This window comes from Sinocyclocheilus rhinocerous, unplaced genomic scaffold, assembly GCF_001515625.1.
Source record: "Sinocyclocheilus rhinocerous isolate Xijiao unplaced genomic scaffold, SAMN03320098_v1.1 scaffold239, whole genome shotgun sequence".
NCBI classification, from domain to species: Eukaryota; Metazoa; Chordata; class Actinopteri; order Cypriniformes; family Cyprinidae; genus Sinocyclocheilus; species Sinocyclocheilus rhinocerous.
Window position 1 is genome coordinate 560996 of NW_015653198.1, and position 24269 is coordinate 585264.

At 36.4% G+C, this 24269-nt stretch overlaps 1 protein-coding gene and 1 long non-coding RNA gene across 13 annotated transcripts in view; one reads left to right on the top strand and one right to left on the bottom strand.

The window, feature by feature from the left end:
- LOC107715650 (nuclear factor 1 X-type-like) overlaps window positions 1-24269 on the bottom strand; it is a 182136-nt gene that overhangs the window by 7027 nt on the left and 150840 nt on the right. For 4 of the 12 annotated variants that reach the window (XM_016521809.1, XM_016521807.1, XM_016521810.1 and 1 more), the window contains 5 exons: window positions 22785-22859; window positions 13415-13543; window positions 10332-10510; window positions 7808-7955; window positions 4428-4519 (listed from right to left, as the gene is read on the bottom strand). In XM_016521809.1, coding sequence (XP_016377295.1) covers window positions 4428-4519; window positions 7808-7955; window positions 10332-10510; window positions 13415-13543; window positions 22785-22859 — 623 coding nt within the window. The remainder of the gene's footprint in view (window positions 1-4427; window positions 4520-7807; window positions 7956-10331; window positions 10511-13414; window positions 13544-22784; window positions 22860-24269) is intronic. The other 8 variants (XM_016521817.1, XM_016521808.1, XM_016521815.1 and 5 more) reach the window with 6 other exon arrangements.
- Window positions 280-16695, top strand: LOC107715654 (uncharacterized). Its single transcript, XR_001637126.1, has 3 exons — window positions 280-955; window positions 8940-8944; window positions 16684-16695. It is a non-coding gene; the product is annotated as an uncharacterized LOC107715654 (long non-coding RNA).

The window sequence follows — 24269 nt, forward strand, 5'->3', positions numbered from 1 at the left end:
ATACATTTATAACATTCAATATATATATATATATTCTAAATATTTAAAAATTATATTGTATATGTGCAGTATATATATATATATATATATCTTTATAATAATGCATATGTATATATGAACTACATTCACAATTATCAGAATCATAATTACTTATATACTTAATATTTTACATAATATCCTTAATAGTTTGTATATATAGATTGACTGATAGATAATTATATAATATAAATATATTATTTTAAATATAAAATAACATTTACAATACCCTTACATATATTTCATATAATTTCTTTACATTTTATATAAAAATAGAATGCTTTTATCCAATCTGCTCGCATACCTTGCCTTGTGAGGCAAATGTACTTGCACAAGAGCTCTTGTTAGGCTATTTATTGAACCCCTCGTATTGACTGGTAAAACAAGTGGAAAAAGTGCTTGAGCGTTTGATATGCGCTCAGGACGATAGCGAGAGCTGGGCTTGTTACTCCTGATTGGTTTTACAAAACTCTCGAAGTCAAATCCTTGAAACACTTTGGCTGAGAGGCTCTGTTAGGAGGGGCGGCGGGTAACTTTTGTTCTGGTTGACTCTTGCAGGTCACGCAAACACCACCACCCGCCCAACAGCCACTCGGGCCAAGTAACTCTTCCCCTGTAAGCTGTACTCCTCCCTCTCGCAATCCCATCTTCCCCCCGTAATCCTTGGCAGTGACCAGCTCTGCCCCCCCACCCTCAAGTTCAACTTCAACTGCCTGTGACATCATGTCTCGTTGCTGTGGGCAACCAGACAGTTGGGACGTGACTTCTCAGTTTAGGGGCCGTGCTTCAACTTTGCCTCTCTTTTCTCCATTCCTGTCTCGCATTTCCGCAGTTCTTTTCTCGTGTTTCTGACTGGGAATGGCACGGGGCTGAGAGCGCTTCCCCCGTACGGATATACAGGGTTCAAACACTTAAAGATGTTTGAATGTCACTACATTAGATGAGCCTGTATCTGTGTGTCTCGAACACCGCAGGATCTTTCTCTTCACTTAATGTCACTTTTGCTCGGTGTCGTCTAGGTGGTTTTTACAATTATTAGTGCACTTTCTCAAAATAAAATGAAAAAACCTTTTCTCTTCACCAACATTGTCTCGGTGTCTTTTGACAAAACTGGTGTTTTGGTGATTTTTACAATGAATGCATTTTTCTCATTGCACATTTTCTTAAAAAAAAGAAAAAGTATTCAAACACTTAAAGACATATAAAATGTTTGAATGTCACTCCACTAACCTCACTTTCCTTCATTTTTGCTCAGTGTCTTTTGACAAAACTGGTGTTTTGGTGATTTTTACAATTATTAATGTCCTTTCTCAATGCACATTTTCATAAAATAAAATAAAACGTATTTATAGGATCTTTTCCTTTCATTAACGTAATTTTTGCTTTGTGTCTTCTGACAAAACTAGCATTTTGGCGATTATTACAATTATTAGTTCACCTTCTCATTGCACATTTTCTTGGAATAAAATAAATAAACAATCCACTAACAATTCACAAACACCAAGTGTTACAAACATTCTGTCTTCATTTTCAGCTCTAGTTCTGTCGATTTATGACTGAAAACCTGATAAAGTCATTTTTGTGTGATGTTTTGTTTGACAATGATTATTTTTTCCCTTCAAAATACGTCACTTGCTTTGATATGTTGTTATCTAATGTAATGACATTTTAAAGTATAACTGAAGTGTCCAAATGTCTTTTGGGGACACGCTCAAGTGCAAGTTCACTGATACCCTCATGAAACATGTCTTTAAATTAAATTACACTGAATTATAATTAATAAGGCACTTACTCAATGCACATTTTCTTAAACAAACAAACAATACACATTTTTCTATTCTCACTGCCTCTTGATATTTTAATCATTGGATAACACTGAAGGAAAAAATAATAAATTAATCAAATTAATTATAATTTATTCTTTTTATTAATGTTTGTATTGTATCGGATTACAATTATCAGTGCATTTTCTCAGCGCACATTTTCCTAACAATAACAAATAAAAAAAATACTAATAAAATAAATATTTCACTGCTGTCGTGCAATAATTATTACAACAGTAACAATTTACTTTCACTACTACCTCACTGCCTCTTGCATTTATTGTTTATCAATGTTTGTATCACATTGAATTACAATTATTAATGTACCTTCTCAATGCAGTTTTTTTAACAATACAAATTTTTAAACTTTTTTTACTGTTGTTGTGTAATAATAACACTACTGCCTCTTGCAGTTATCTTTTATCAATGCTTGTATTACAATGAATTACAGCTAATGCATTTCTCAAAGCACATTTTGAAAATAAACAAATAAGTGCAACTGCAAATAACGAATCTTCGCAAAACGTTTGCTTATGATAACTCGCTGCTAATTTGCACACTCAAGCAGTTTATCTCTGAGAGGACAAAAAAAAAAGCCTTCTAAAATTTCGAATAAAATGTGCCAAATCAGACAAAGCGAAGTCACTGACGGGAGAGAAGAAAAATAAAAACAGGAGTCACCAGCAGAGGGTGATAGCGAGTCGAGAAATGAGTTAAAGAAGGTAGAAATGAGGAATGGTTAAGCAGAAAGAGAGGAAAATAAATGGTCAAATCCAGAGAGGCCGACCAGCAGAGGGAGGAGGTGAGAGCGGGTGAGTTAGCGGCTTCAGATGGTCACCATGTGTTGAAGAGCAGGGAGCTGGCCCGGGGCGGGTGTGCTTTACACATTAATGACTAAAGTGTACTGGGTGATGGAGGAGGCGTGGTGTGATAAAATAAAATAAAACGTATTTATAGGATCTTTTCCTTTCATTAACGTAATTTTTGCTTTGTGTCTTCTGACAAAACTAGCATTTTGGCGATTATTACAATTATTAGTTCACCTTCTCATTGCACATTTTCTTGGAATAAAATAAATAAACAATCCACTAACAATTCACAAACACCAAGTGTTACAAACATTCTGTCTTCATTTTCAGCTCTAGTTCTGTCGATTTATGACTGAAAACCTGATAAAGTCATTTTTGTGTGATGTTTTGTTTGACAATGATTATTTTTTCCCTTCAAAATACGTCACTTGCTTTGATATGTTGTTATCTAATGTAATGACATTTTAAAGTATAACTGAAGTGTCCAAATGTCTTTTGGGGACACGCTCAAGTGCAAGTTCACTGATACCCTCATGAAACATGTCTTTAAATTAAATTACACTGAATTATAATTAATAAGGCACTTACTCAATGCACATTTTCTTAAACAAACAAACAATACACATTTTTCTATTCTCACTGCCTCTTGATATTTTAATCATTGGATAACACTGAAGGAAAAAATAATAAATTAATCAAATTAATTATAATTTATTCTTTTTATTAATGTTTGTATTGTATCGGATTACAATTATCAGTGCATTTTCTCAGCGCACATTTTCCTAACAATAACAAATAAAAAAAATACTAATAAAATAAATATTTCACTGCTGTCGTGCAATAATTATTACAACAGTAACAATTTACTTTCACTACTACCTCACTGCCTCTTGCATTTATTGTTTATCAATGTTTGTATCACATTGAATTACAATTATTAATGTACCTTCTCAATGCAGTTTTTTTAACAATACAAATTTTTAAACTTTTTTTACTGTTGTTGTGTAATAATAACACTACTGCCTCTTGCAGTTATCTTTTATCAATGCTTGTATTACAATGAATTACAGCTAATGCATTTCTCAAAGCACATTTTGAAAATAAACAAATAAGTGCAACTGCAAATAACGAATCTTCGCAAAACGTTTGCTTATGATAACTCGCTGCTAATTTGCACACTCAAGCAGTTTATCTCTGAGAGGACAAAAAAAAAAGCCTTCTAAAATTTCGAATAAAATGTGCCAAATCAGACAAAGCGAAGTCACTGACGGGAGAGAAGAAAAATAAAAACAGGAGTCACCAGCAGAGGGTGATAGCGAGTCGAGAAATGAGTTAAAGAAGGTAGAAATGAGGAATGGTTAAGCAGAAAGAGAGGAAAATAAATGGTCAAATCCAGAGAGGCCGACCAGCAGAGGGAGGAGGTGAGAGCGGGTGAGTTAGCGGCTTCAGATGGTCACCATGTGTTGAAGAGCAGGGAGCTGGCCCGGGGCGGGTGTGCTTTACACATTAATGACTAAAGTGTACTGGGTGATGGAGGAGGCGTGGTGTGGTGGCCGCACATTCGCAACACTCAAATCAACTACACCACGCCGATCGGCTCCAATTATCGCAGACCCGCTCCAGATGGGCCCAACACCGCAGAACAGAGAGCATCATGGGAAACGAGGAAAGTCAGGAGGGGAGCAGCAGCCTAACGTGTTAAGATGCATGATTTTAAACACTCAAAGGTTTGTTTTGAATATGACCGAGTAAGAATCACCTGCGTCTGCTGGGGTATGTTCAGAAAGTTGTTGTCCCGTGATCCGATGCTGACAAACCTGTTGGGAGCTGTGGAGCCTGGCGTGGAGTATGCTGAGGGAGAGAAAGAAACATTTCATTTCATTTCTTTTTTGAATCACCCTGTACAATGTTTGCAAAATCGTTTAGTTATTAAAACAAATTTTAGTCAATGTGATCTATTTGAAAAGATCGATTGATTCTGCAAAGGCAAACCTTCAGATATATTGTGCGAATTTCATCAAATATATAGGAAACTGAAACTTTTCTGTACTGAATTGACTTGTTGGCAAGCAACAAACAAAAGCAATGTAAGAATTTATCATTAAAGATACACTATGTTTGATTGTTCTTGGTTCACACGGTTGAAGATCAATAGATTAAAAAGGTGTTTGAATCTGCAAATCGGTTTGAAGTCATTATCAAATTTAGGGCAGTTTTTGTTTGGATTCAGATTTATGTGATGGACTCCATTGTGTAACTGTTCATCAAATATAGAGATCTAACATAAATCAGTATGTGTGTAAAAACATGGAGAAATCAAACACAAAGAGCCGCATTTGTTCTACAGTTTGCTGTTAGCGCTTTCATCAGCAAACATTCAAAAAGGCAACAAAGAGAAGCTGCTTTGTTCATGACATTCTACATGAATGCTAATAGCTTCTTAATATAGAATTCAATTCTATATTATATAGGGTATGTAAAATATTAATGGAAACATTTAAACCTGTGATTGCAGATTTAAATTCTAAATTCTATTTTAATACAGAATTCTATATTACTAATATATAAACGGTAATATTGATACACCTATGATCACAGAATTGAATTTTACAATAATATATAATTTAATTATATAATATATAAATGCCAATATATGAACTCCTGTGATTGCAGAACTGAATTCTACATTATTGCAAACAAATTCTATATTAATATAGAATCGCAATATGCAAATCAATTCTATATTAACATACAATTGAATTCTATATTATAAATATATAAACACTAATATATAACAGGCTGTAATTTCAGAACTGAATTCTACATTAATGCAAATAAACTGTATTAACATAGAATTTAATTCTATACTACTGGACTGTGTTTCTATAAACCTTTGACTGTGGTTTGCAACCATAAAACACCTACAGTTAAATGAAAGAACTAAATTATCTGGCAGAAGAAATCTGTTCATTGTTATTAATTATTTACCGACTGTTTGCGCCATGTTGTTGTTATGGCCATTATATAAAAAAAAAACAATGAGTTACAAGAGGCCATGTGTATTTTTTTGAATGGCTAAGGGGGTTTCAGGCCATTTGTTTTGTATCTTTACCCCGAACAACCCCCATTAACCATGGTAAACTCATAATACATGACCTCTATATGCGTAATGCTGTATCAAAAAAAACCCCCTCTCTTTTAATTTGTGATCAGGTTTGTTACGTGCGTTCTGGAGAATCAGCAACATATAAACACATAAAAAGACACACACAAACAACATAAAAAACAATTGAAACAATGAAAGAAAACACAATGAAAAGGAACGAAAAACAAAAATAAGAAACATGATAGAAAAGAGGAAAAGAAATGCAAGTGCTCCGTCCAGTGCCCCGTCTGTGGTGAGTGAATATTTTACAGTATGTCTGATTATCCACCCCGATACGCCACCTCCTTTCTGAACGGCCCAAATTTGGTTCATGTACTGGACGAACTGACCTTTAGACCAGCACTGGAGCTCAACTATCACATTTCCACAGGCCAAAAGCTAACCAGCAATGTGTACGTAACCAAAACAAACTCAAATGAAACCAACGTAAAATTACAAAGCATGGGTTTCTGGATGTTGCATTCGGGAGTGTAAAGGCCCTTTTACATCAGGGCTGCAATGCAATTTGACCAGCACAAACCAACCTGGACCAGAATATAAATTCAAGAGGGTCAAAGCTGGTCTTTCCAGTTTGGTAGATACAGATTCTTCCATCTTGTTTTGATTTTAGTGCCAGAACTGCCACACAATAATGAGGTCAAGAGATTTGTACAATAATAGCTGCATTTTGAAAACGGTTTCAACTAAAATGCATTTAAAAAATTTTATTTATTTTTTTTATGTATTTTGGAGTCCACTTTAACTGCCCTAAATTTGCACCCTTGATACAGAGCCCCCAAGAGGACATGGTCATGGAAAAAAATATGAGATGGGAGGAAAAATTATTTTTCAAGGATTCTGCAAAACTTCGCATTCGCTTGCAAAACGTTTGCATTCTCCCGAAATACTTTGCATTCTCTTACAAAAGTACTACATTCCCCCATGATATTTTGTTCACTTGCAAAACTTTTGCATTCTCCCAAGAAATTCTCTTGCAAAAGTATTGCATTCCTCAAAAAACTCTATGCTCAATCGCAAAACATTTGCGTTAACTTGCAAAAGTACTGCGTTTTTCCCCGAAACTCTTTGTGTTCACTTGCAAATCTTTTGTGTTCCCTTTCAAAAGTATTGTGTTCCCCCAAAAAAACTTTACATTTGCTTGTAAATTAAAGCAATTAGCTTTACTTAGTATTGCGTTCCCTCGAGAAACTTTGTGTTCGCTTGAAAAACGTCTGCGTTCCCTTGCAAAGGTACAGTATTGCGCCCCCTGGGAGAAATTTTGTATTCTCTTGCAAAAGTATCATATTGTTGATAGTATCGCGTTCCCCCGAGAAACTCTGTGTTCACTCGCCAAACATTTGCATTAGCTTGAAAAAAGTATTGTGTTCTCTTACAGAAGTATTGTGTTCCCCTGAGAAATTCTCTGTTCACTCGTGAAAGTATTATTCCCCCGAGAAACTTTGCATTCACTTACAAAACTTTTGCATTCTCTCGCAAACATTTTTTTGCAAGAGAACAAAATGTTTCTCAGGGGAACAAAAATGTTTTGCGAGAGAATGCAAACATTTTCCAAGTGAATGCAAACTTTCTCGTGGGAATGAAAACGTTTTGTGAACAAATGCAATTTTTTCAGAGGAACAAAAATGTTTCGCCAGTCAACGTAAAAACACTGAAAAATAATTTTTCCTCCCATCTCAACTACCCCCCCCCCCATCACCACGTCCCTTTATGGGCTCCGTACTTTAGTGACATTTTGATGGCTGTTAAACTGTTAAACCACTAAAACTGCTGCCTCAAAACTAGGATACATAGAAAAACGAGAAAAAAAAATAGTAAGGACTAGTTCTGACCCACCAGTTGGCAAAAATTACGAATAATGGGCATTTCATGTTAACTTAAGGAACACAAACTAAATGGCAAAAAGCGGTCCAGCTGTGGCTAGACGACTGGGGATCTTCATAGGGTTTGGTGGAATGGGGGGTCGGGTCACTTACACGGAGATGTGGGTGAGGTGAGTCCGCCATCGGGGGGCGTGCTGCTGGATTTAGAGTCTGGCATTGGGAGGGGCACTGGACGCGCCACAGGGGGGGGTGGAGGCAGCAAGAAGGAGCCCGGCATTTTGCTCTGGCCGCTCCCGTTCGGCTGCAGACGACACAAACAGGGTGAGGAGTACGGACACGACCGACACCCCGCAAATGGAAAAAACAACGCAGGCTAGCTCCGAAAAAAGGAATGGGGGGTGGCTGGTAGTGGAGAGTGTTGAGAGGGAAACAACCAAAAGGATGAATGTCTGTTTGCTTTTGTTTATGAAGGGGGGTGTTCGTATTTGTTTGTGTGCATGTTTGTGTGTTGACTTCACCACAGGCACAGACAGGAGCAGTGGAGGAGCTGGAAAAAAATAAAATGAAGGACTTTAGGCAGAAGGTGAAGAAGAAGAAGAAATGGACGCACTAATGGTGAGGTGAGTTTTGGTCCATGGAATGATGTCAAATCAAAACCAGGGCGCAAAAAAAAATCAAGCCACGTTCACGACGCTAAAAAAATGTCCTATAAGCAGAACTGAGGAGGGGATGCACGCTACGCCGAAATGCGCAGAGGTCGTCAGCTGTTGCGCAGATGGGTTTTATCGTGGAAGTGGACAGAGAAGGAGAGATTAACTCAAGATTGGCTAGACAAGCACAAGATACATAACAGTGACCAATCAGTCGGCCTCAAAGACAAGGAACGCACACATTTGTTTGTATCGGAAAAGACAGGAGGAGCTTGTTTCGTGATTTAAGAAATGCAAACAAAAGTAATACAGTTGATAATGTTATTTGCACATCGAACAAAAAAAAGTTTTTTAGGAATCATTAAATAATCTAATTTTAAAAACCAAAAAATGCTGATTTTTTTTCTTCCAGTGGTTAGGACTTGGATTCAGGTCTGTAGTAATTATAGATAAATAAAAAAAGTTTTTTAAAAAAGTGAATTGAATGTTAGTACTGTAAATTAGGGCTGCATGATATATCGTTTCAGCATCGATATCACGATGTGCGCATCCGCGATAGTCACATCGCAGGATGTGCAATGTATAGTATACTGACCGTTATATTTATACTGATCATTTTCTTCGCTCACACACAGACACTGTGTCACCGGACGCGACATCTGTCGTGTCGCGCCGCCCCGCGCTGCAGCTAAAGTCTGTCTACACTGGAAGCGACAAAGCGACCTTTGCAAATCATCTGAACTGTGTGTCAGTACGTCATAAATAGAACGCGACATCAGTTTACTGTCGGGGATTTATCGTGTCGCACCCCGCCGCATCCAGTGTAGACAGCATCACTGATTATAATGGGTTCTATAGCTGCGCAGATGCACGTGAACTCTGAATTCTGTTCACTTCCGCGTCTATTAATGACACATACGTGCGAAATTACGTCAAAATGCATGTCTCTGCAAGTATCCTTGTAAACACAGTTGCTTATACTGTTAGACTTACCTGAAAAATGTAAAGCACTGTTCATTTGTATCTTTGTTCTATTTATCTATGCTTGTAATTTGTTTATTGTCTATGCTGATTTACTCACCTACAAAATCACCCCAATCATTGATTTTTTTTTCCAAATAGAGCTATTCAAGTCATCTGGTGATTTTTTTTTTTCATAACGCAATATATATCGCAGAAAAACTAAATATCATAATGTGAGTTTTTTCCAATATCGTGCAGCCCTACAGTAAATATGTGCTAAATATGACATAACCTCACTTATATATACATAATATTTTATAATTAGTTAATTAGAATGACCACAGAGTAACCCAAGCCCTAAAAGAAAACATTTGTGCCTTATTTAACATGTTTTTGGATGCTTTCATTTCCCACTTCAATCTTGGCTTCTTGGTTAAATGTGACAGTTGTCTTCACAACGGTAAGCTCAATTCAACATTTCTTTAAATGCTTGATAACATTAGTTTCACAAATATGAATTAATTTCATACTTGAGGCAAGAGATTTTGCTTGACTGAGGCAAATATGTTGGCTAAATTTGAAAGCTAAGTTCTGTTTCATCAACATAAATCATTTTTTAAACTCATAATTTCTTATCTCTAAACAGTTGCATACTGCAAAGTATATACTCCGTATTTCCAAATTAGTAAAGCAGTATGCAGTAAGCAATGATAATGTTTAATACAGTAGAATGTGACAATGTCTACATTCTAAATGGAATACTAGTGTAAAGCTTCAGAAAGGACTGCATTGTGGGATACAGTATTCCATGCAGTGTTCTCTGTTGCATACTGCATTATTCTATGCATACAGACAATATGCATAAGTATACATACTACAAAACTAGTATGAGTAGTATGATAGGATGCCATTTCCAGTATTCACTATAAACCAGTCTGAGAATAGCTGCATAAAACATCAAGCATTTTTGCAATACATACAGCAGATCAAGTTACATGTACAGCAGCAATCAACTGACCCCAGTGTCAGATCATCACTTCCAGTATGAGGTCACTTCCTCTTACCTGACCACTAGCCTGTCCTGATCCGTCGGCACACACGAACTGCACGAACTCCTTGAGCGGGTCCTGTCCCGGGTGGTGGTGGTATCGGATGGTGGGATGGGTGAAGTACGGGCTGGACTGCTGGATAATGGAGGGTGAGGGGAAGTGCAGGGAGGAAGCTGAGGCGCGGGGACTTCCTGCTGACAGACAGACATACAGAGAGAGAGAGGTCAGTAACACGTTTTGTGTCAGTATAAGTGCTAGTAGTATATCAGTAATGATCGAGACTGACACACAAGGATACAATAGATGACATGAGATGGAAGTGATGGAAATCAATTCAGGAAAACTGTGTGTGTGTTTACAAAGATTAGAAACAAAGCTGTTCCAAGAACAGAGCTAAATCAAAACCTCCCTTGGCAGATCCTACAGGACATCCACATAGGTAAAAATTATTCAGAAATATATGAATCGTTATATAATCAAATTTTTGAAATCCAAAAATGCTAAACTTTTATTGGTTAGGGTTTCGGTTAAGCTTTTACTAATTATAGCTAGCTTTATATTAAATATGTATAAATAAATGTGTGCCTCAATTTATAAAGTATTACAAAAACCCCATTTGGAAAACTATTCATAAATAATAATAATTATATATATATATATATTAAATACATAAATTATAGATTTATGTACAACATTTAAAATATATAGCCTATTATATATATATTTATCTCTTCCTGTGTTCTTTCATTCTCACGCTCTCTTATAATCTCTCAAACTCAAAATTGTCCAGACAAACACCAACATGCTCTCAGAGTTCAAAAAAAGCCTCTTAATTCTCATTATGTTATCATAATATTTCATCATTGATGATGTAATAATTTTTACTACAAATTGCCAACAGAGCCCCCAAACTCTAACATGGACGACTATGCCAATCAACCATAAATGTGGAAGATAGACTGATTGCTTCCACTTGAACATGAGTTCCAGATTTTGTACTTTAGACAACCTGCTTCTTTGTTTATTAAACTGTAGGAAACTGAATGAAAGCACAGATAAACAAATAAAACAAGGGGATAAATCCTAAAATGAGGATTTAAAGTATGTGCAATGAGGAATAAAAATGCAATGTCGATACATTTTTGTATCAGCACAACCCTAATGTGAACGAACTGCAGTAGTTGATAAGTCATGACGTGCTCTCATTTGCATGAAGAATAACATTATGCTCATCTCCCGACCAGCGAGTGGAGGGGTGAGGGGTCTTGTCTCCTCCAGACAAGCAGGGCCCCCAGCTGCCTGGGACAGTCTGCCAACTTCCAGAGCCTCCCTGTAACCCAGACGCGGGCGCTGCGCTCCCAGCCAAAGCCCTGCTTTTCACCCTCACTGCCACGCAGACTGCTATTCCCTCCTCTTCCTCCGTTTCTTTCGCGCTTTCATCATCCACCCTTTAATCCCATTAGGGAATGGGATGGAGCCAAGGCTTCAAGGAGGCAAATGGCACCGCAAACTACCGCCACCAAAGACCCCCTCCCACCAGGAGTGACTCCACAACAACAGCTCTAAACACAACTGCTACACACAACACAGGACCACACAAGAGCCATCGCATAACATCACCAGCAATTCATCTGAACATATAACGCAAAAACACAACTGAACCTGTCTATCCGTCCATCTATCTATCTGTATGTCTATCCATCTATCTATCTATCTATCTATCTATCCACCCATCTGTCTGTCTGTCTATCTATCCCTCTGTCCATCTATCCATCTATCTATCTATCTATCACTGTCTGTCATCCATCCATCCGTCTATCTATCTATCTATCCATCTATCTATCTATCTGTATGTCTATCCATCCATCCATTCATCCATCCGTCTATCTATCTATCTATCTATCTATCTATCTATCCGTTTGTCTATCTATCTATCTATCCCTCTGTCCCTCCATCCACCCATCTGTCCGTCCGTCCGTCTGTCCGTCTGTCTATCTATTTAGTTAGCACTGTCATCCATCCATTCATCCATCCATCCATCCGTCTATCTATCTATCCATCTATCTATCTGTATGTCTATCCATCTATCTATCTGTATGTCTATCCATCCATCCATTCATCCATCCGTCTATCTATCTATCTATCTATCTATCTATCTATCCGTTTGTCTATCTATCTATCTATCCCTCTGTCCCTCCATCCACCCATCTGTCCGTCCGTCCGTCTGTCCGTCTGTCTATCTATTTAGCACTGTCTGTCATCCATCCATTCATCCATCCATCCATCCGTCTATCTATCTATCCATCTATCTATCTGTATGTCTATCCATCTATCCCTCTGCCCATCCATCCATTCATCCATCCGTCTATCTATCTATATATCTATCTATCTTGTATGTCTATTTATCACTGTCTGTCGTTCATCCATCCGTTTGTCTGTCAGTGGAGCTGGTTATCATAGTTTTGTACGTTTTAAGTAGCTCTCTGAAAAGAAAGAATTAATAATGGGTAAATTAGTGTGTATTCATCTACAAAAAAAGTCCATCTACAAAAAAAGTACATCTACAAATGCCACTGATTTGATGACAAGATTTGTGATGTCTAATTTTGGCACATTTATATTTTTTTCCTTCTCTTCCATCTTAATTGAAAATAGATGATAAAATACTTCAGAACATCTTTGAAAATGCAGTTTTCTAATCCTGTGAGTCTTGCATTAAAGGAGAGTGGATATGTACTTTGATCACTGCTGCACAGCATTTAAAACAACATCTTACAAGCTCACGTGCATCTGGGCAGTGAAAGGACGCCTCTAGCTGAGGGAGAATGAAGTCGGGAAATGGAGAGACCAATCACCAACCAATCACATTGACAGACAGACAGACAAAAAAGACAAATCAGCCTCAGTACAGAGGAGAAAGAGGGTGAGGGGTGGGGGGGGTCGAATGGCGAATGCCTTCACCCGACCCGACCGTGGCGTAAACACGACCTTGCCTCTCCCCGAACGTCACCACATCCGAACCCACCAGGGGGTGTGAGGGAGCAGAACAGGAAGGGGAAGGATGTGGGAGGTGGGGTGGGGGGGCTCTGAGCTCTCACCTGGTCTTACACCTGCCAGCATGGGCAGCGGGTGATGGGTGAACGGCATGCGTGCAGACCTCGTATGGCCGGACAGAGCGCTGAAATCGAATTTCCCCGACTTCTTAAGAGAACCAGGCGACGAGAGTCCTGGTAAAAATGGGATCAACAAAATGGCAGAACAGAGATGTGGATTTAATCAAACAGGGTTTTTGCTTCTTGATCTTCATCTAAAAAAAATTATCTTATCCATCTCAGCTTCTAAAATACGACAAATTTGCTGATAATAATACTAAAAATGATCTTTTAATCTACAGATAAGATACTGCTAGGGTTTTTTGTTTGGTGTGAAGTATAGAAAAGCCAATCACACTGCAAAAAAATCATTATTAATCAGTATTTTGTCCCATTTTCCAGTAAAAACATCTTTAACCAGATAAAAAGTATTTGCCAATGAGGTAGAAAAATACACTTAAATAAAAAGAAAAATAAATGTATTTTTTAACCCCAATGTCAAATTGCTTTATCTTAAGAATGCAAAAAATATATATTAAGCATAAACTTCACTAAATGTACACTGAAAAAAATGTTTCATTCATCCAATTAAAAAAATTTAGGGTAATGATTCACATCTATATTTTTTAACTTGAGTCAATGAAAAATAAATAACTTGCCCTTAGATAGAATGAAAAAATTTTTTCAGTGTAAATAAGATTTTGACTCAGGTAAATGCATCTTGTTTTAAGGATGTTAATATAATTATACTGGAAAACAAGGTGAAACACTGCTTAAGAACTGTGTTTTTGCAGTGCTGACAGGTCCAGGGTGCGAGCTTTGCTTTGAAGCAGTGGAGTGCAGGAAAGAGTGGGATAGAAGTCGGGACAGGGCTGGGAAGGGTCTCTATTAGGGCTGCATGATATTGGAAAAAGCTCACATTGCGATATTTGTTTTTTCTGCAATATATATTGCGATATAAAAAAATCAGATGACTTCAATAGCTCTATTTGGAAAAAAAAAAAAATCAATGATTGGGGTGATTTTTGTAGGCGAGTAAATCAGCATAGGAAATAAAAAAAATTACAAGCATAGATAAATAACAGAACATAGATACAAATGAAATAAGCAGTGCTTTATATTTTTCAGGTAAGTCTAACAGTATCCAGGTACAGAAAATTTAATAATCAAATGTAAAATAACACTGCATAGTTTTCACAATAAATTAAATCTAACAAATCCGTGTTAAAGCTACAAAAGTGATTTTTCTTTGTGTTTTGTTGTTTGATTAACGTTCATGACAGAGAAAGCAACAGTAACATTAAACTGCTGTGAACCAATATACTGTTACACATCCATTTTCTTTCTCAATTGTTTACCTTCACCTAAGCCATAAGCATCTGTGTTTACAAGGATACTTGCAGAGCACAGTATTTCAGGCACAAATAGACGCAGAAGTGAACGGAATTCAGTGTTCACGTGCATTTGCGTGGCTCTCACCGTGTCTACCCCGGACGCAAGAGGCACGGCGAGACAAAATACAATAGAACCCATTATAATCAGTGATGCTGTGTGACTGACTACACTGGATTGTGCGCGACACGACAAATCCCCGACAGTAAACGGATGCCTCATTCTATTTATAACGTACTGACACAAAGTTCAAATGATGGGCATCGGTCGGTTTGTTGCTTCCAGTGTAGACAGACTTTGGAGCCGTTCACATGTCGCGCCTAAAAACGCATGGAAAACACCAGTCGCGCCGCTTTCTCCTTCTTTCCAAAGCGCTCGGGAGCTTGCGCTTTCATGGCGTCTGCCATTACTAAGCAACCGTGCCCTGCGCTCTCCATGACGACGCGGAAGTGTCAACAAAGGATAAACGGATTTCCAGCACTGAAAATCGCTTGCAGTAGCTCTGCTACTAAATGTATTTAAAAAGGGTATCTCTGTACAGCTGTCGCGTCCGGTGTAGACACAGTGTCTGTGTGTGAGCAAAGAAAACAATCAGTATAAATATTACGATCAGTAGCCTATACTAAACATCGCACATCCTGCGATGAGACTATCGCGGATGCGCACATCGTGATATCGATGCTGAAACGATATATCGTGCAGCCCTAGTCTCTATGCAGCTGTAAGTGGAAAAATAGATGCCACGACAGCAGATCCCATAATAACTCATGTCAGTCTGTCTGTCTGTCACTTTCAAATCACCAAATCTCAAAGGAAAGAGTACAGTGTCAAAGCATGAATGTCAGGATTTTGCCTCTATTTCTCAGTTTTTACAGTGATGTTATCAAGGACACTAAAGAAAAAACACAAAACAAAACTACTAGTGATATATCAATACATACACTACCTCCAAATCGTTTGGGGTCAGTACAATTTTCAATGTTCATAATGTCTCTTATGCTCACCAAGGCTGCATTTATTTGATACAGTAAAACAGTAATATTGTTAAATATTTTTATAATATAAAATAACTGTTTTCTATTTGAATATATTTTAAGATGCAATTTATTTCTGTGATGCAAAGCTGAATTTTCAGCATCATTACTCCGGTCTTCATTGTCACATGATCCTTCAGAAATCAATGTAACATGCTGATTTGATGCTCAGGAAACATTTCTGATTATTATCAATGCTGAAAACTACGGAGCCCATAAAGGGACATGGTGGTGGAAAAAAATTCGGGGTGGGAGGAAATTATTTTTTGCGTTCTCTCGCAAAGATATTTTGCGTTCCCTCACAAACCGTTTGCAATGAATATGTGTATTCACTGAAACATAAAATAGCCTACTCCGTCACTTACAGTAGGGCATAATTCGAAACTGCAAAGTGTTAGCAGTTTGAAGATTCAATCATATAAAAGATTATTAGAAATTGTATAAAGTGAGCACTGATACGTTCTTATTTTGCTCTGAAACCTATGAGAATGCAATTTTCCCTGAATATCCAAAAGACTGCAAATGTGACATTGATTTTATATAACAGTTCAACAAAAAAGGCAATATCAGATTTGCTGCTTAATATTTTTCTGGAAACAAAATAGAAAATAAATATTAAAAAACTGCATTTGGAATAGATTTTTTTAACAACATTATAAATGTATTTAGTGTCACTTTTGATCAATTTAATTGAATCTTGCTGTTTAAAAGTATTTAAAAGTATTAATTCTTCAATCTTACTGACCACAAACCTTTGAAAGGTAGTGTATAAATTGATTAATGTGTCTTATTTTAGTGCTAAATTCTCTTGTTTCTCTTTTAAAATCGCAATATCTATATATACAGTAGTATAAAATGTTTTATAATTTTAATATTGTTAAAATTTTATGTGCATCCCACTTACTTTAACAACAACAACAACAACAAAAACATACAAATACAAGTATTATTACAACCATGGGTAACCTTAACAGATTATTAGTAGCCTTAATAGATTATTAATGGGTAGCTTAATAGATATTAGCATTAGCATATAAAAAAAAAACCTACTGGTCCTCCACTACTTATTAAAAAAAAAAAAAAAGTCCAAAAGCATTAAAAAAATTCAAATAAAATGTCTTCAAATACACAACAAAATATTTCTGCCATTAGTTAAGAGGTGAAAAACAGATCACAATCTGCAATTTAAATATAAAAGCAAGAATAAACAAAAATCTCTTCGTTTCCAGATGATTTTGCTACATCTCTTTAACAAGTTTCTACTAGTCAGCAAAGTTGATCAGTTTACAGATCACAAGCCAATAAAAAAAACATACTATACAAACACTTGAGCAAAACGAACTAAATAAAGTCTGCTAAAACCGAACATCATAGAGTAAACACATTTAGTTTAATAACTTGTCTGGTTTATGTGAATGTGTGTTCAGACTGACTCCAAATCTCAACATACTCGAGCGACCGCATTACTAATGCCAACCGAACAGGACGACACGTCTTCACAAACCAAATGCAAATGAGTAAATAAACGAAAATGCTAGCTGTGTACAGACTCTGACATATAGACACTCTTAAACTTCACCTGGGGAACCAAATCAGAGGCTTTCACTTGACTTTTCAGCGCAGAGGGAAAAAGTCAAACACAAGCGCTTCTGTTCCAGCGGCAGGTCCGAACGCTCATGCCAAAAACAGGAGGACAGGCGGGAAGCGTGATGTGAGAATGATGAGGGAAATGAAAGCAGAAAGTATGCGATGGTTTGGTCTTCTCGTATATAATGCCGCATTAATGTGTCGTCCTGATCCTATAAATGTCAAACTGAGGCCGCAGGGCTGCTAGCTTCAGCTGTCCTGAGTTTGGCAGAAACGCGAAGTCTGAATATACGCCGTGCTCACACAGTGACCATGAAACACGGCCAAACATGTCAGGACTCGCGAAGGAAAGGAAAAGGAGTTTACCATCAAATCCTGTGGCTAGTTTTGGGGGAAACAATTATCCTAAGTGGTGATTTAAAAACCCAATTTAAGATGTTAAAGAGCCGCGTGAGGAAGCCACACATCTGCTAATTATGCTAATGTCACGTTTGAACAAATATCTGCCTCCCCGAAAGAGTTAAATGCCAAAAATTTTACTTTCAAAAGTCTGAGAAAGAAAAAAATAGATATTTTTGACAAATTAATCGCAAATTATAGATAAATGGGGGGGAAATTGTGGTGTGAACAAAACTTCTTAGTGTACTTCAAAGTGAAAGGATTGGCAAATTTAAAAGCAACACTGTCTGCTGAAAAAAATTAGTGTTGTGCAATCCAACAAAGTGTGATATTTACACAAGATCACTGAGAATGAATTTTGTTTTAAACAAACAAACCGCACGATAAATCATTACTACGGTATCTGTGTGGAGTTACTGTGGGAGAGCTAAACAAACGTTATTTCCTGTAAAGAAGACAATCTACAGCAACAAACAAAAAGGTTTTAAGGTTTTAATATGATTTTTAATTACACACACACACACACATATATATATATATATATATATATATGAGTGTTAAAGCCTTAAAACCTTTTTGTTTGTTGCTGTATATATATATACATACACACATACGTACAAAAATGTGTATAAATAATATTAATAATACTGTAAATATTATAATATAATCATTTAATATTCTTAACATTATAAGATAAGTAAGGTTGTGGCTATATAAATATATGCATTATATATGCACATAAATTATGCTCTGTAAGGTGCTGAAAATCGCCGCTAAAAACACACCTTCAGAGTTGCAGCTGACAGTTTCCATGATCTTGCACATTAGCCTGTGTATTTGTGTGTGTGTGTGGTAAAATCATGGGTTATGTGTTATTTCTCTGTGTCTTGTGCCAGCCCTGACGCTCTGGCAGACTGGCAGCCAATCAAACGCTCCTGTGACCTTCCAGTCTCGCCACGCTAACAAGCTGGCCGCCAATCAAACCTTGACCTGTCAAAAAATGCCATATATAACGCCTCCTCACACGACACACACGCTCTTAAACAGACACACACATTTACCATCCAATCATCAGAAAGTCCCTCTACAGACACACGCAGAAAGTCACAAATCCAAGTACAAATCACTTCTGCCACGAACTTACAGTAATAATACACATGGGTTCCCAAGCCCTTTGCCTAATGATTTGTTTTTCAGTTGATTGATGCCAATTAAATAGTTTAAAGCATTTAAAAAAAATCATTGTAGATTTACTATGGAAATTGTGGCTTTTTCAGTTGATTTGATTTTTTTAAATATTTTTTTCATTTATTTTACACACAAAAAACAAAAACAATTACTTGCTATTTAAATATTTTCAAGAAAAAACAAAACAAAACAAAAAACAAGCTATATTTAAAAACAGACATTTATATGATTTCTCTGGTCAACAAATTTTCAGAAAATAATTTCATCACTTTACACTCAAAAAGAACATTTCCTTGCCAATTAATATTTTGAAAAAAGTTATATTTATGATGGATGCTTTCATTAGTCTCTTAATCGATCAGGTTTTTAAAATAATTAGTCACTTTACACTAAAAAAAGACCAATTGCTTGCCAAATGAATATTAAAAAAACTTATCAAAGATGACTGACAATTAGCATACAGTTTGGATGAGTGGTATGGTTCTGTTCTGGGCAAGAACTCCCTGTGCATCCATGCAGCCTAGCATGGATAAGAGCAGGGAGAGCAGCAATAACCCCCTTAGAGTAAACAGAACAGAACCAACATAAATGTATTGCGGATATCATTCATGCTCAATAATTTAATGTAAACATTTTAGAAATGAGTCTGATTCAATGGGGAATCATAAGGGTGAATCCTGACTGACGAGAGGAGGAGCTGGGGATGGAGGAGGGTAATTAGCTATTGAGCAACGTGAAAGCTGCTGATAATATTGAAGGGCCTTATATATGGGTGTATATATATGTGATAGATGTCACATCCCTATAGGTAGATGTGGATCAGCTGAGAGTCAGCTGACGCCAGATTGACTGACGTGACCTGCCAGAACTAACGCTACGCTTGATAATTCAATTAGAAACTTTCATTAATCAATCTTTTTTTAAATTAATTTTACACTCAAAAAGACAAATTTCTTGCCAAATGAATATCTATTTTAAAAAGTTATAATTACAATGGAAATATTTTTTAAATTAATTTCAGTCATTTTACAATCAAAAAGACCAATTAGTTGCCAATTAAATATTTTTTAAAAGTCATATTCACAATGTAAACTTTCATTACTTTTTTTAAATCAACACATTTTTAAAAATAATTTGTCATTTTACACTCAGAAAGACAAATTAAATATTTTAAACCATTTCATAAAAGTATTAAACTAATTCAAAGTCTCTGCCTAACTCCTCTAAACCTCACATTTTTCATACATTTCTTGCTTTCCCATGCCTGTGGGAACCCCGTTCGCTGTCTGACCCTCTCAACATCAACAAAACCGTCACAAACAGATGTTTACAGACAAAGTGGCACAGTCTAACAAGGTGAAAGAGAGTGCAGGAGAATGAAAAATAGGCGGGATGATATCAGTGTCGGCCCAGGGCGAGAGAAAGCGATGGGGGCGTATGAATGAAGTGGCTGCCGGTGTACGCCGGGTGACACCAGATTTAATGATAAATGACACCGTCACCTTGCAGCGTTGCCAGAGCCTCGTTCAGGTAGTGAATCACCTTTAGAGCGTAGCGTGGTTCACACTCTCACACACTCACATGCGCTCGGAGCGCCACCACCGCCTTCATTGGCGTAACAGATGTCTTCTGTAACCCAGTAGCTCCCAACGCTGTCGACACATGGAGGAGCCATCTGGACCAGAGCTCTGCTGCGCCACAGACTGTGTGTGTGTGTGTGTTTCGAGTGTTTAGGGGTGGGGTGGGTGTAAATATGTGTGTGTGTTGTGTATTCCCATGACATCAGGAGCACCTGAGCATGCTGCCATTTTTTTGGTGGGATTTACCCATGTTTCCCTAGATTAAGATCTGTGCGACTGTGTGTTGATCATGACGTGGGCGGCAGTGAATGTGATCAGATGTAGGTGGACCCTCGGGCCAGAAACGTACCCTGTGCAAGTACACAAGTTGCTGTTGTACGTACACAGCATGCATTCTTACATTACTGTCGCTATTCTTGCGTAATCTATTTTGGCGTACTCGAGGGGCTGATAGAGTTACCTTCAAATGTCTGTGCCATTACAGTCAATGTGAAACGCCCGGTCTGATGGATTTCAGAGCGAAACAGGATATTCAGCGACAAAACAAATGTAAGCGGGTCCTTTTTTATCCAGTGGTAATTGATTGGACAGTGAAACATTGTCTTGTCTCTGTATGACAAAATAATAATAATAATAATAACACTTTTATAAAAACAATACATTTAAATAAATGCATAAATCTAATAAATAATAAATGTATAAAATATACATATCATATAATACATACAAATATGTAATAAATATAGTAATATAAAATTACATAATAATATTATCAATAATATAGAATATATTATAGAATATAATAAAATAAATGTACATAAAATATAAATATTACTACTAAGAACAACATTTTCACATACAATGAATGCATAAAATAATACAACAAATTTTAAATACACCATTACTACATTTTTATCTTCATTATTATTAATATTACTGTTACATTATATTATTTTATATGATACATTTTTATATTTTTTATATTATATATTTTATGTAATATGTATACATTACCTTATATATAATAGAATATATTATAACTATAAAATATAAAATGTATATAAAATATAAATATTGTATAATAATAATAATAATAATAAATCATCATCATTATTATTATTTAAAATTAAATAAATACATTTAATGAAATATAAATGGTATAGTAATAGTAATAATATATAGTAATAATAAAATTTATTGTAAAATAATATTATAAAATTAATGCATACAATATATACAGTACATATTATATTCAAATTAGTGCTGTCAAATGATTAATCTTGATTGATCGCATCCAAAATAAAAGTTTTTGTTTACATAATATATGTGTGTGTACTGTGTATAATCGTTTGACAGCACTAATTCAAATATATATACATGTTTAATACTTTATTTTATTACTCCTTTATTTCTTAGGAATACTGTGCACTGACACATTTTGTACAAAAAGTCTATTGGGAAAGTAAATAAAAGTGATCATGAGAACAGTTAAACTAACTTTAACTTGTGCAGCAAGATTCTCTTAAAGCATTGCTGTGCTGTGACAACAGTTGAGCTAAAAGAGAAAACTGACAATAAGAGACGTATTTGTGGTGTCATGTTATGAATTGCGTTCAAACAATTTGTGGATCGCAATGAGGCGTGAAACCGAGCTTGTTTTTGCATTTGCACACTTGCGTAGAGTATATTTCAGACGTTACAGCGTATACAGGCTTGAGATCTCATAGGAGCGCTGAATAAACAGCTGAGATATTGCTTATAGCATATAAACCCCTTTATGCACACACACACTAATTACAATAAATCCTGCATGGAGAAGAAACAAACAAAAACGCTAAGTAAATATCTGGAAAGGCCTGCTGCTGTACGCAACACAATAGCCACGTTTGTAAGTGTTCATGTTTGGGAATGCTGTGGAAATCAGGATTTGGACTTCTGCTTCGGTTCACAGGGATCCTATATCACAATCTAGCACAAACAATGGATGTACGGAGAGACTTCTGATGCACAAAACAAAATGAAAGCACATTCACAGGCCACAAAACACCCGCCACCTCCGAGCACCGGGAAAAACAGCAAATCAGAGAGAAGAGCTGAGGTGTGTGATGCAGCAGAGAGGTTGAAAGACAGACAGAGATAAGAGACACATTTTAGTACACTTGTGTGCATTATAATATGAGGGTAATGTGGTCTAACCATGGTAAGGAAACTGCACGCCATCGTTTTCGTGTTTTATCTTCCTCTCCTGCATACTGGCCAAATGGTGTTGCACTGAAAAACCCAAACAGGGGAAAAGAATAGAGTTAATAATGACAGAGAGGGGGAGAGATTGAGATAAATTAGAGAGATGGGGGAAATTTGGGACCACTGTTGAATCATTATCAATACATCATCACTATACACACTTAAAAAACATCATATGCATGAGGTCAAAGACAGTATTGCTCACTATCTCCCAGAATCAACCCATTCTAAGTGCACCAAAACAGTAGAGGTGAAAAACACACAAGTCCCAAAAAGCGTCCAATCAGCAGCTAAACTATGAGGGTGGGGCAGAATATCAAATGAGCATTGGCTGCGTCAAAATTCACATACTATACATACTAAGTACTTATAAAAATGAGCGTGTCACAACTGGCATACCACCCATGTTAAGCAGTATGCAAGTGAAAAATGAGTGTTAATTCAATACTATCCATACTAAGTACTAAAACGAGTGTTAAAGTTTATATTCTATGCATACTTAGTATGCAAGCTAAAAATCAGTGTCAATTTGCATACTATTCATATTAAGTGGTACACAAGATAAGTGTCACAATTCACATACCATCCATACAAAGTAGTATGTAAGCTAACAAGTGTCACAATTTGCATACTATCTATATTAAGTAATATGCAAGCTAAAAAGGAGTGTCACAATTTATATACTATTCACTATTAATAATAATAGTTTAAGTAGTATGCGAGCTAAAAGTGAGTGTCAATCTGCATACTATCCAACTTTGCTAGTATGCAAGCTAAAAACAAATGCCAGTTTGCATACTATCTATAAGTATGCAAGCTAAAAATGAGTGTTACAAAGCACATACTATCCATATATAGTATGCAGTACAAAAACAAGTGTCTATTTGTATACTATCCATACTAAGAAGTATGCGATCTAAAAGTATATGCATTTCAAATACTAGTACAGTGAAAATAGTTTATCATAGGTGTTTAGATTGTATATATCAGTATGTATATTCAATTTTTGAAGTATGCATTTCTGAAAGCTTTCTCAAGATTAATTTTGTCCACAAGTATGCAAAATGGGGTGCAGCCAATGTATTTTGGGTGTCAAATCCAACATGGCAGAGTTTTGAATTTTGTGGCGTAAGCACAGGATAATTTTTTAACTATTCATTGCTTTGATTTATTGAGGGAATGGTGCATGTTTAAGGGTCTGGGCCCGGTTGCATGAAAGTCCTTAAGTAATTTGACTTAGGGGTATCCCTGAGGGGGAAAAAATCCCTGAGGTAAGGGATTTCATTAGGAGTGTTGCAACAAACGTCTTAACTGTCACCCTTACCGAAGCGTTTATACTAAGTAGGGCTGCACGATAAATCGCATGCGATATTTAACGCGCATCTTATCAGTAAAGCCGGTTCTGTAATCAGCGGTAAATCTCCATCACGTGCGTGC